General features: G+C 29.8%; 2 protein-coding genes across 2 annotated transcripts; one reads left to right on the plus strand and one right to left on the minus strand.

Annotated features, from left to right (window-relative positions):
- Positions 1 to 654: 654 nt before the first annotated feature.
- Positions 655 to 7,285, minus strand: LOC114188513 (uncharacterized). The gene is made up of 5 exons (XM_028077086.2): positions 7,266 to 7,285; positions 1,377 to 1,569; positions 1,152 to 1,278; positions 887 to 1,012; positions 655 to 779 (listed from the first exon to the last, which is right to left on the minus strand). Exons 1-5 carry the CDS (start codon positions 7,283 to 7,285, stop codon positions 655 to 657), a joined length of 591 nt encoding a protein of 196 aa, XP_027932887.2.
- Positions 6,880 to 10,078, plus strand: LOC114188254 (pentatricopeptide (PPR) repeat-containing protein). Its single transcript, XM_028076829.2, has 2 exons — positions 6,880 to 8,146; positions 8,921 to 10,078. The coding sequence occupies exons 1-2, from the start codon at positions 7,388 to 7,390 to the stop codon at positions 9,692 to 9,694; spliced, it is 1,533 nt and encodes a 510-aa protein (XP_027932630.1). The 5' UTR covers positions 6,880 to 7,387; the 3' UTR covers positions 9,695 to 10,078.
- The last annotated feature ends 2,965 nt before the right edge of the window (positions 10,079 to 13,043 follow it).

The raw sequence follows: 13,043 nt of genomic DNA on the forward strand, positions 1-13,043 counted from the left end.
GTACTTAATTTTGTAAAAATATTTATACTTAATTAGTTTTAATCTTATAAAAAATGGTTTAAAAAATTGGGATAAAATTGAATCAGAGACATATAAGTGTATAAGTAAAGACTAAATTGAATCAAGGAGACATATATAAAGACTAAATTAAAATCAACATAATGATTTGACAATGACAATGACAATGCCACGTGGCATTGCATTGCCACGTGACATTGATAATGTCATGTGTCATACCAGGGACCTCACACCTGACAATTTTTTTGCAAAAATTGCAAAAAAATAAAAATAAAAATCACAGACTGACAGACACGTTGTTAACAATGTTAATAATTTTGGTTTGAAAGGACTAATTGAAGCAATTTTTCAAAAGTTGGAATGCAGTTGATACTTTTCTTAAAAGCAATTAACAAACCTCTACTAAAGTGGATACCATCCAAATAATTAAACGTATTATATATTCATATGTATAAACTAAAAAAGCAAAACAAACACTTTTATAAATATTCTATTAAAAACAACCATCAACAACATCTAAGATATCATTTAAATCCAGGATTCATTAACAATAATAAAACATAAACATTGAAAAAAAAAAAAAAACATAGTCACACAAAAACTAATGAAAGCAACAGGTTTGATGTAAGGAAATGGCTAATTAAGGTTTGGGAGTGGGAGCAGTTCCATCGAAAGATTCGTCAGATCCATCATTTCATCCACCGCAGCAGCAATCTCTTGCCTTTTCTCTGGAACTATGGATGAAAACTGTGCTCCATCTCCTACAAAAATTATTAAAACTGTGATTTTAAGGTTTTACATGAGTTTATATATTTTCAACAAATGTGTCATTAACAGTAGTTTTCATGCAGTTAAAATGAAGCGATACCATGATTTGAGGATGTATCAATGGACACTCCAGTGAAAGGATCAATATGCAGATTAAGCAATTGTTGCTTAATATCTCGAAGGTTCTCGAGCCTACTCTTTTTCTTCCTGTTCTTCTCATCTTCAGCTAAAAGGACAATGCCTCAAAAAATTAGTGACATTATTTCCATTAATGTTATGCCAATTGGCCTAAAAAAACAGCTTTATTTGTTGGGCATGCAGAAACATGCAAACATAAGCACATTCCAAAGATGAAACAACTTTACCGTCTCTGAGCATAGCCTTTTTCTGAAGATATTCCATTTCATGGAACAATGTCTGCTCTTCTACCATTAAACTGTGCATTCGGCTCTGTTGGCGAGCCTGTATTGGTTGAAGTTGTGCTAGTTGATCCTGCACATAGATATATGAACATAGTTAACTCTGAAAAACATAGATATGAACATTTTCCATTACATTCATTTAAAAAAAAAAATAACAAGAATAATCACCTGCAACATTATGTGACGGTGTTCCAACTCCTCAACTAATTTCACCTTCTTCTGTCTTGATCTTTGGGCAGAAAGTCTGTTTGAGAATAACCTTCTTAGTTTAGGATCCATGACGTTTGGTTCCACAGGGGCCATTTCAGCTTGGGATTGTTCAGCATTTGAAGAAGAATCCTGAACCTTCTTTCCCTTTCCTCTCTCCATTAACAAAATGATAGAATGCTAATGCAAGAAAAAGGCTTTGGTTAAAGGCAGAAGGAGGTAATCTGGTGGAGTAAAATTTGTGTAGCATCCTTAATATATATATTGATTTGTTGTTTATGTGAGACAGAAATTAAGGTAGTGTTTTCAAGAAGACAACAAATTAGTCTGCGCTGGTGAAATTAGTGTAGCTGTCTCCTCAAACATGCACAGGAGAAGAACTTCCCTTGTATGGAAACTGCTCCTTGGCCAAGCCTTCATTATTACTATTAGTATCTGTTATGATACCAAAGCTCTTCAAATCACATGCCAGCAGAGATGTATGTTGGCTTAGGGCCACTTATATCAATTTTTTACTAAAACAAAGATAAACATTTTATCTACATTTATTATTATTATTATATATATATATATATATTAACGTTTTCATTGCTTATTACATTATTCTTCTAATAATTTTACAACAAAATATGCTTCTTGTAGAAAGTTTTATTGCAACACTTTTTATTTATTTTTTAAATGGTTCACATGTTATATAGCAACAATTTAAAAAAAAAAACTTTGAATTTATGTAGTTTTCTTCCAAGTTAAACCTATAATCTAACCCATACGCACATACAGTGAATTTTTTATTTCATTCTTACATGAAAACATCTGTTAATTAATTAACCAATTTTCTTTCATGTATTTTTTCATTAGCAAAAATAAATACATTAAATAAGAACAATTGGTACTAACAAAATAATTGTTTTTCACATCACCTTATTTATGTCTGAAGTAAAAAATAAACATAAAAAATGTGTGTAAATATTGTTGTAAATAGATATAATGATTTTACATCAGATTACTTATGGCTCAACCTAAACAAAATAATTTACGTAGAACAGTTTAACTTTAAACGTAAATTATCTTAGTTGTATCTATGTTGGTTACAAAAACGACATACAAACTCTTTTTTAATCAGCATATATAAAAATTCTTTCGAGCGCCGGTGAATAAATATTTTTTAAATTAAGGCTCTAAGAAAGTTGTTGGAGTTCAATGGATCCCTCACAGGAGTGGCGGACCTTCGGGGCCATGCCCCCACACCTAGGGGTGGTAAAACGAGCCGGACCCAACGGGTCACCCGTCAGCCCGTGCTAAAAAAAGTGAGTTGGGTTGAAGATTTCAACCTGTCAGCCCGTTCCGTCCAGTCCGTCAACTTGACGGACCAAAGTACGGGCCGGCCCGTCCTGACCCGTTGGCCCGTTTTAAAAAAATAAAATAAAATAAAAATAATTAAAAAGATTAATTTTTTAGATTATATATTTTAAATGTATAAATATATAATAGTATTGTAATTTAAATCATTAACATCTACAAATTAAGTTTGAACTATTAGTTATAATTGAATAATTGAATATGTAAATTTAATAATTATTTTAACTTATCTAATTAAAAACATTAACTAATCAATTAAAAGTTAAAATAATATTTTATTTGATTAAATATGACTTTAATAATAATTTATATGTATATATAAACAAATTTAAAAAATAAAACTAATTAAAAAAATTAAAAACAAAACTAGACGGGCCAGTCCGGCCCGGCCCGTTAGCCCGTCCTATACGGGACAGGTTGTGATTATTGGCTCGTTTCTGTTTGACGGGCCAGCCCGGCCCGACCCGTTTTTTGAAGGGCCAAAACGGGCCAGGCTGGCCCGCTTGCCACCCCTACCCACACTCCCTCCCCCCAAAGATTTATTTTTTTATTTTTTAAATTAATTTTAATTTTTTTATAAAATATAATATTTAATATTAATAAATAAAAAAATTAAAAAATTAAACATAATAAAAAATAATAAAATTTATTGAGATATTTTTTTTGTTCTTTTTCATTTTAAGGTTTTCACGTACTGTATTTAGTCATTCTTTTTACATCTCTTCTTTTGTTTTTTGTTTTTAAAAAGAAATAGAAACTAAATTCATTCTCTTAGTTCTCATCTATTCTCTTTTAAGATAAAAAAATGTAATTATCTCCCTTCTCTTAATAGGAAATTATTAGTTTGATATTTAGTTTTTTTTTAATCTTATGAGTTTTTCGTATATTTATTTCTTTATGAATATAAAAAAAAATGTAGTATATGTTTTTTCATAATCATTTATTAAATGTGACTTGATTATCATATTTTTTTTAGTAATTACGTCTCTCAAATTTTGATTACATTTTGATAAATTATTTTTTAGTCTTAATGTTTTTTTAAAAATAGGTATATTGATGAAAATAAAATAATAGATTTATTTTTTTTGAAGCGATAAAAGGGAAGATAGTGTTGAAGATAAAAACAATACAAAGTTACTTCACCTATTTTCAAGCATGATACTAGGAATTCAATTATTGAATTAGAGAACCATTTCTTAAAATTCAAATAATCATAAGTGGGAATTTCATATTAATTCTTTTGAATTATAGGCGGAATGTTTCATATTAATTCTTTTGATCTTATTATAAGAAAACCAAATTAAAATGAGTTTCGTATCAAATACATTTTCAAAACTATAATTTTTCTAAGAAAAAACATACAAGAATTTCAATATTAAATTATATACACTTTTGTAAAATTAGTAATAATAATTAAATATATAAAATTTGAGTGTGTTATTTTTGCCTCTTCAAGCTTTTTGACTAAGATCCGTAACTACCTCACATGTGGCAAGAAACAAGATTTTACAAAATTTTTAGAACATGGTGCGAGAATTTTAGTTCATATCTGTTAGAAAATGATTTTACAATAAAAGAAAAATAATTTGAGTGAAAAAAAAATAATTAGTCATTATAATAACCAATTTAAACAGTAATTTATAAATTAGAAATTATTGATAACTAAAATAGTTTCAAAAGATTATAATTGATCTATAAATTGATTATTAAAATAATTTTTATTATGAATTGGTCACTAATATTAGCTATTATGATATTGACTATCAATGAATTGGTCTCTAAATTGGTATTTAACTAGGAAATTGATCTTCAAAACATATTTTTGTCACTAAAGTTGGTTATTATTTTTTAATTTTCTAATAATGATACCACTATCTAATTAATAACATAATCTTAATTAGAAAATGGTTTTACAAAAGATTAGGTATTATATATAAATTTGTGAATTATTGTTAGCATTATCTTAACTATTGAAACTAGTAGTGATTGCATATTAAGAGCTTTATATATTTAATCCTGGTTCATTTCATTTATACATGTTCTACCGTAGTACACATTCGTTATTTAATTTTTAGTTATTTATTATTGAAATTCTCTTAGTTAAGAAATAATACTTTATTTGCCCATAATTATCATTGAAACTTTGACGTAAGTATTATAATTTATTTGATTTAGCTATGTATGTAGATTAGATAATAAGAATCTATAAAACTAGGTTATACTTTTAAGTATTATAATTTATTTGATTAAATTTTGTATGTAGGTTAAATAATAAGAATATATAAAACTTGATTATAAATTTAATTTTTAACATTATACAGTTATGATATTATGTTTTTAATATTATTTTGTGTTTTATTTAGTTATTAATAATTGAGCCATAATTCTATCGTTATTGTCATTGTTGAAGAAATGTTTGATTGAATGCATTAAAAACATGAATAAAACTAAAACACAAGATACATGTATGAAAGATTATATCAACCTTAGATATATTCATGAATTTAATTATTTAGGTCTACTTAATTGTTTCTATTTTCTAATAAATTAAGTATGAAGTTTAACTCTCACTCGTGAACTTTATTCTCAATATTTTACTGTCCTACGTAGAATTGAACATATTGATGCAATCATTTTGTTATGGAAACATTTTTTTTGCTAGTTTTTGGAGGAAACAATTTTTGCTGATTTTTAATGAAAACTTAATACAATTGAAACATATTTCTATTTTATTAATATACTGTATTTTTTATTCAAAAAGAAATAATTTTTATATGTATTTGTACACAACAAAATCGAATTACAACGAGAAATGAAAAAAACAAAAAAAGGCACAATGAGAGTAGAAGATGAGAAAACAGAAAGGAAGAAGTTGCTCGTTGAGGCAAAAGAAAATGGAAGTGGAAGAAAAGGAAAATGTGTTAAAAAAGTGAGAAAATACAAAAAAGTGTTTAAAATAATAAATTAATAAAATGTAAATGAACTTTGAACTGGAAAAAGAAAACGTGGTGCGAATAATAAAGCCCAAAATGACCCACGTCTACATATTTGCTTACGTGGTTTTAATGTTTCTTTGGGCTTACTTTTGTTAAGGAGGTGGTAATTAGAGTGCACATTCGTATTAACTTTTTCTATAGAAGAATAAAAAGTAATTAATAATAGAATTTATTTTAGTTAAGTGAGCAAAGTTAAAAAGGTTCTGACAAATGATGGCTGAATAATAATAATAATAATAATAATAATAATAATAATTATTATTATTATAATAATAATATCTCTTTCTATTTAAAAAAAATATAGATAAACCAAGTTAATGAGTTAATACAATTGATTTAACTCAGAAAAAATATCAAACTTTAATCTCGAATTCATAAATAGTTTTTATCTTCTTAAATAAAACAATTTTCGTGACTCGATTTTATTATCTTTCTTAATAAGAACTTTTCTCATAAATATCCTTAATCGGAAGCAAAGCAATCTTATTAAACATGATTATCCTCCTATAGATGTAGCTTTAGTTGAATGGGGTTTATTGTCCTCCCATTAGAAGGATTCCGATAATGATGATAATTGAACTTAATTAACTAATATTAACGATCCACCTGCACATTATATGTTTGTACCTTGTGCTACATTTATCAATATCTTATAATTCCTTTGATCAATAATTGTACACCATCAACTACTAACTTAACTTTTTGTTTATTTTAATAACACGTTTTTTTTCGCACAGATTTAATAACACGTAAAAGTTACATAATTATGGTTAGAATCAATATTATAATAATAATACGATGAGAATTCAAAAAATGAGAAAATTAAATATCAGGATTTCAAAGTTGAAGTTCATCTTCATGACTTAAACGATATATAAAAATGAACTAGTTGTATTATTAAACTAATTTTATTAAAATTTTAGATTAAAAATCCATAAACTAGTCGTATTAAAGTTTTAAATTAAAAATATATTAATCATTGTGTAAACTCTACTCGTATCTTATCGTATCTGGAAAAAAGTATTATAATGTGTAGCAAATAAGAGGAGTAAGCAACTTCTTGTAATCTTGTATGTATATATAATTTGAGAGATTTAATAACCAGTGAACGGTGAGAGAGAACTGTGTAGTAGCGGTTGGTACACGTATTCTAACCCCATAAACCCTCCCTCACCTTAGCAGCAACCAAAGCAAATTGCAATTGCAACTTCTGCTGTCTCTTTCTTTGTTTCAATGCCAAAAGACGCATGCGACCTCTCTTTTTTTTTTTTTTGTTATTTTTTTCTAATTTTTTCACTTAATCTTTTTCATTGAAATTTTATGCCGATAATTGTGGCCCTTCAGTCATTCTTGCTCGCAAGTCACTTTCTTTCTTCTTAGTTGGATGGATTAAGTTTGAGTGCCATCTTGTTTCGATACTGAGAAAATTGTGGGAAATTTGGGTTTCTTATTCTCTCTATTTCTGTCTTTCTTGTTCTCTTCTGAACCAAGAAACAAAGATTCAATCTTTTCCATTTTCCCGTTATTACTTTCTGTTGGGTGTTCATGGGCACTTCTCTGTACCGCTGAATTGAATTTTCTGAAGAACTGAGAGAGAGAGAGAGAGAGGAAAGAAAAATGGCCTATGCACAGGGTTTTGCTTCCAATTTCAAATTGGGTTTTGTGTTTTCTTCTGGTTCGCAATCACAACAGAGACAGCCTTTGATGTTTCTTGCAGCACACTCCGGATTTTCCCTCAAATTCTTTAATGGGGTGTGTGCGAGATCCTTTAAGTTCCAAAACCCCTCCATTGTTGCTGCAAAGCACGGTTCAGTGAGGGGTCTTAGGGCTCTGAAGTCGGTGGAACTGGACCAGTTTGTGACCAGCGATGACGAGGAGGATGAAATGGGAGAAGGGTTCTTTGAGGCAATTGAGGAGCTTGAGAGGATGACGAGGGAGCCCTCTGATATTCTTGAGGAGATGAATGACCGTTTGTCTGCAAGGGAACTGCAGCTTGTGTTGGTGTATTTCTCTCAGGATGGGAGGGACTCGTGGTGTGCATTGGAGGTGTTTGATTGGCTGAGGAAGGAGAATAGGGTGGACAAGGAGACCATGGAGCTCATGGTTTCCATCATGTGCGGTTGGGTGAAGAGATTGATTCAGGAGCAGCATGGTGTGGGTGATGTGGTTGACTTGCTTGTGGACATGGATTGCGTTGGTTTGAGGCCGGGTTTTAGCATGATTGAGAAGGTGATTTCTCTGTACTGGGAAATGGGGGAGAAGGAAGGGGCTATCTCGTTTGTGGAAGAGGTTTTGAGGCGCGGAATCCCTTATGCTGCGGAGGACAAAGAAGTGCATAAAGGAGGGCCAACCGGGTATCTTGCTTGGAAGATGATGGTAAGCATTTGATATTCGATTTTTTACTCGTTAGTTTGCTCTTGTTTGAAACATTGAGTATTGAGTAAAGTCTTAGTTGGACGAATCATTGTTTGGGTTATTATCATTTAATTCCCTTGACTTACATGATTTTAATAAGCTTGTTATTCACATTCTCTAGTTTGCATCACTCGGTTTTGTTAGCTGTTTTTGTCTGATATTGCTCTCCATTTAGTCAATTGATGACATTGTTGCTGGTGGTTTTGATTTATATAATTAAGTTGTTCTTTAAGAAGGAGAATGTGTCTCCTGCCACTTCTGTTTTTTATCTTGAATATCAATGATGAGTGGAATAGAATGAGATTGAATGGAAACTGAAAATTTTTGGGATACTTTCCCTTTTCTTTCCTACATCCAAACATAGAATTGGTGTTTTTGGGTTACTGCAGAAAGTATCTCATAAACCAGAATAGTTTGTTCTGGGTTGTTTTGCTGATCTTCCCTTAGTCAAATATACTGCCAAATTCTATTTTCTAAAGTCATATGGGTGTGACTCATAGCTGATTTTTCTTTTAGTTGTATCCACTTTATGCTAGCTTTTTTCTTCTCCCGGGGCAAAGAAGTTTAGGGAATTTCTTGTGATTATCAATTATTTTACTTAGCCTGGAGTGTGGAACAATATGAAGATGATGATAATGTACTACCCCATTGTTTATTACTGTTCTGGGATCCTTTCTACGGTTTCATTTCAGGACAATCTTCGGAAGTGTTAATTGTGAGTGTTTTCTTCTGCAGGCAGAGGGTGACTATAGAAGCGCAGTTAGATTAGTGATTCGGTTTAGAGAGTCTGGCTTGAGGCCAGAGGTCTATAGCTACCTCGTTGCAATGACTGCTGTGGTTAAAGAACTGAATGAATTCGGAAAAGCTCTGCGGAAGTTGAAGAGCTTCAGAAGGGCCGGGTTGGTGACCGAGTTTGATCTAGAAGATGTTAAGCTTGCCGAGAAGTATCAATCCGATCTACTGGCTGACGGAGTGCGGTTGTCCAATTGGGTAATACAAGATGGGAGCCCATCACTATATGGAGTGGTTCATGAGAGGCTCCTTGCTATGTACATTTGTGCTGGTCATGGAATTGAGGCAGAGAGACAGCTGTGGGAGATGAAGCTTGTGGGTAGGGAAGCTGATGGAGATCTGTATGACATTGTTCTTGCCATTTGTGCTTCACAGAAAGAGGGCAATGCCACGGCAAGGTTGCTGACAAGGCTAGACCTTGTGAGCTCGCCGCAGAAGAAGAAAGGTCTGTCATGGTTGTTAAGAGGGTATATCAAAGGTGGCCATTTTACTGAGGCAGCAGAGACTGTGATGAAAATGCTTGAGTTGGGATTCTATCCGGAGTACTTGGATAGGGCTGCTGTATTACAAGGTTTGAAGAAAAGGATCCAGCAATATGGAAATCTAGATACTTATGTCAGGCTCTGTAAGTCCCTCTCTGATGCAAACCTTATAGGACCTTGTCTTGTACATTTGTATATAAGAAAATATAAGCTTTGGGTTGTGAAAATGCTCTAAGACTATGGATTGGTAGATAGGAGCAAAATAGTGTGAAATGAAATGGGGTGATGATATTTGGTTCCATTGTTTGGATTGCCTGAAGCAGTATGGAATGGAACATAAAGGAATTGATTCCATTCCATTACATGAATTACCCCTTTTTTCTTTCCTTCTATCTATTCATTTCACTCTATTGTGTTCCATCACTTTCCATATCAGTAGATGATGATACTGTGCCAACCTTTTGTTTTGGAGGCAGATTTGTATACCTGGAGCACTGATTTTCTTGGTGCTTGCTTACGTATATAGTTTGTATAGTTTTAATGTGAAATGGAACAATACCCGTGGAAGAACAATGTTGTACTGTATATGATGATCAATATCTTTTCTGTCTGGATTGAATTTCCTGTATATTCGGTGGATGATGTCATTAACACATTGCTTTTAATAGGTTTTTTTATTGATTAAAATTTATTGAAATCTAATAAATAATGAGATAAGTTTATGAGATAAGCATGGAAGTCTTTCTGAGACACCGTTTCTTCATGTCTGTCTTGGCTGGCTCATGAATGTGGACAAGCCAAACAGATGTAACCTCTTTTTCTTTTTCTTCAGAAACACACAGGATTAGTATCAAAGATATGTTGTGTTCAAGCACTATCTTCTTTTTGTGTGTGCTTTGTCTTCTTTTATTTATTTTTTCTTTACTTGTGTAAACATTCTTATGAGAATGAATCAATCCTGGTTGTTACTGAACCAACCATTGTTTATTTTTTAAATGCAGGACCTTGTTGTGTAATTTATTTTCTTATGATTTTATTTTGATTAATGTTTTCTTGTTAAGTTTTAATTTGCTTGGAATGATTACAGTTTTGTGCTGATTGTTCTTAGAAATTCTTAGAAATTTGATGTCTATATAATTCCTTTTGACTCTAGAAGTATGGTATTGGTTATCAAATCCCCTTGTTAACAAATATGATTTCTTGTACTACTCTTCATATTTTTAAATGTAAATTATTTGATGTTATGATGAAATAAGTATATAGGTGCAAATAATGTTAAGAAATTACTAACTTTACAAGAAAATGTTATTTTTTTTAACAAATCTGCTGCATTATCTTAAATAAATTTGATTAGTGAGGAATTAAAGAATAGTTAAGATGTTCAAAAATTTGTTATTTAATAAATATCTAATTCGAAGTGTGCAAGTAATTTTGTATATACAGTCCAAGTAATAATTATAAGCCATTATCATCATAATATTATTACTTGTATGAACAACGTATTTAAATAATGTAATTTTTTAAATTTATTATTACTTGTAATTTTTATTACTTGTAAGCCATTATAAGCCATTATCATCAAAAATTTATTATTACTTGTAATTTTTATAATCTTTAAATAATGTTCTTATTTGATTTATAATTTTTTTTATCATACATATTTATGTTCTTATTTGATTTATAAAAATTATATTTTATCATACGTATTTACGTATTTTTATACTTTTATTGGATAAATGTTTTAGAAGATATTGAACATTTTACCAATATGAAAAATATTAGCAGTTAAGTGAAACAATTAAAAATATCAGTGACCAGTTAATTGTCCTTTGCCTGGCTAATTAATTAAAAATAAAAATTAGAAAGCGTTTATTCCTATCCAAAGTTTGTATCCTTTTCTTAATTTCTCCATTTTGTTTTCCTTTAATAGATGTTGTAGTCATAGGCTTTGATTTTTGTTCCTTGGACACATGTATCTATCTTTCAGTAATAATAGGCTTTGGGTCGCTACTAGACATTTTATTTCTCCACCTTTATACTTTCAATTTGCACTCCCATCATTTTTATTTTATTTTTAGATTATATAATCTAAAATTTAAAGTGTATTTTGAAATATAATTTAAAAGATATTTTTACTTTGTGTGTATTCTAAATTATATAATTAAATTTTATTTTTCATTTATATTTCACAATATATATAATTTGAAATATTAAAAAATATATTTTGAATTGTACATGGTAGAATAAAAAAATTACGAAATTGGAAATTCAAATTATGAAGGTGCAGGAAGAAATGGCCTTTTGTGTAATAATATTTATGGGCTTTAATAGCATGACTATGTTATTTTCACCACAGTTTTGTCTATTCTCGCTTAACTATTGAAATACATAACGTGCTTTAAAAAGTTCATTCCCAAAATATCATATATATTTCAGAATGCTTGTTCCATAAATTTTATTATGGAAAATCCTATTCCAAAATTTTTTTTAAAAATATTATTCGAAAACTTCTAAAAAATATTATTTTGGAAAATTTTTAGAATAAGTAATCTCCAAATCACTTTTATAAAGAATACAATGGTCCTTTCAAAAAATTGTGGGGGTGCAGGAAGAAAAGCCCAGAAAGATGACATGTTAGAATAACAGGCAATAGGTTTTGGGCTCTGGTACCAGGTCATATGTGTTGGGATTTTCTTCTTTAATTTCTTTAAGTCACCCTTTTATCAATTTAAGAATAAATTTGTGAGAATGTAAAAAATACATCGTCAAAAGTTTATTAAAAAATAAATGAGAAGTGACCAAGAAATTAATGGGAGTGCAGCCTTTATGTTATTTTTGTTTGTCTTATTCTCTATTGTCTTTTTCAATGGGCCTTTATGTCCAAGCAAGATGGAGGTGACAGAGAGTATTTTTAGTTTAATTGATTTTTAAGAACATTGAATTTTCAAGAAATCAAATCAATATAAAATTCTTTCAGTCCATTTTAAAGTTTGTTACTTGTGCGATGTCTTTGTTCTCTTTTAATGTTGGTTTTCAAGAAAGAAGAGGATTTGACCATTTTCTCTAAAATTAAATTTTTGAATTTTTTGAAATTTTTGAAAGATCAGACATTGCCTAGAATAAATTAGGAAGTGAGTATTAGTAATTATATAATGAATTCTAAGTTCATAATATTTGTTATCCTAAGTTAAAGACACTTTAAGTTTGTAGTTAGCTTTTCTTATGCTCTTGTAGTAGAGTGTTGTGAAGTTTTAGTTAAATTTTTACTTTAAAAAGTATAAGTGTATTTGAGATCAGAAAGTATTATTCTTTAGTTGTCTTTATACATTAGTTATGATTGTTTTCGAATTTTTGAATTTTCAAGTTATATTTTTGTGTTTCTTCTTTTGATCTTATACATGTCTTTAATTATTTTGTCCTTATATATAGTTATTTTAATTGAATTCTAATTACTTTCATAAGATAAATGGATGTTTTTTCTAAAACACACTGTGTGTTTGATTTTGGTTCAAATTTTTAATTTCACTTTCTAAAACAATAATTAATTTAAGGGTCTTGCTAACCAGTGCCCTTAGGCACTGGTT

Source organism: Vigna unguiculata, chromosome 6, assembly GCF_037176805.1.
Source record: "Vigna unguiculata cultivar grain cowpea cultivar isolate G323 ecotype 2 chromosome 6, ASM3717680v1, whole genome shotgun sequence".
Classification (NCBI taxonomy): Eukaryota; Viridiplantae; Streptophyta; class Magnoliopsida; order Fabales; family Fabaceae; genus Vigna; species Vigna unguiculata.

Excerpts from the sequence above, each read along its gene's own strand:
- LOC114188513 (XM_028077086.2), bottom strand. The coding sequence starts at position 7,285 with ATGGAAAAGATTGAATCTTT. Across the intron at positions 1,570-7,265 it reads ATGGAAAAGATTGAATCTTT|AGGAAAGGGAAAGAAGGTTC; the intron begins GTTTCTTGGTTC and ends GTTAATGGAGAG. Across the intron at positions 1,013-1,151 it reads AAAGGCTATGCTCAGAGACG|CTGAAGATGAGAAGAACAGG; the intron begins GTAAAGTTGTTT and ends TTGTCCTTTTAG.
- LOC114188254 (XM_028076829.2), top strand. The coding sequence starts at position 7,388 with ATGGCCTATGCACAGGGTTTTGCTTCCAATTTCAAATTGGGTTTTGTG. Across the intron at positions 8,147-8,920 it reads ATCTTGCTTGGAAGATGATG|GCAGAGGGTGACTATAGAAG; the intron begins GTAAGCATTTGA and ends TTTCTTCTGCAG.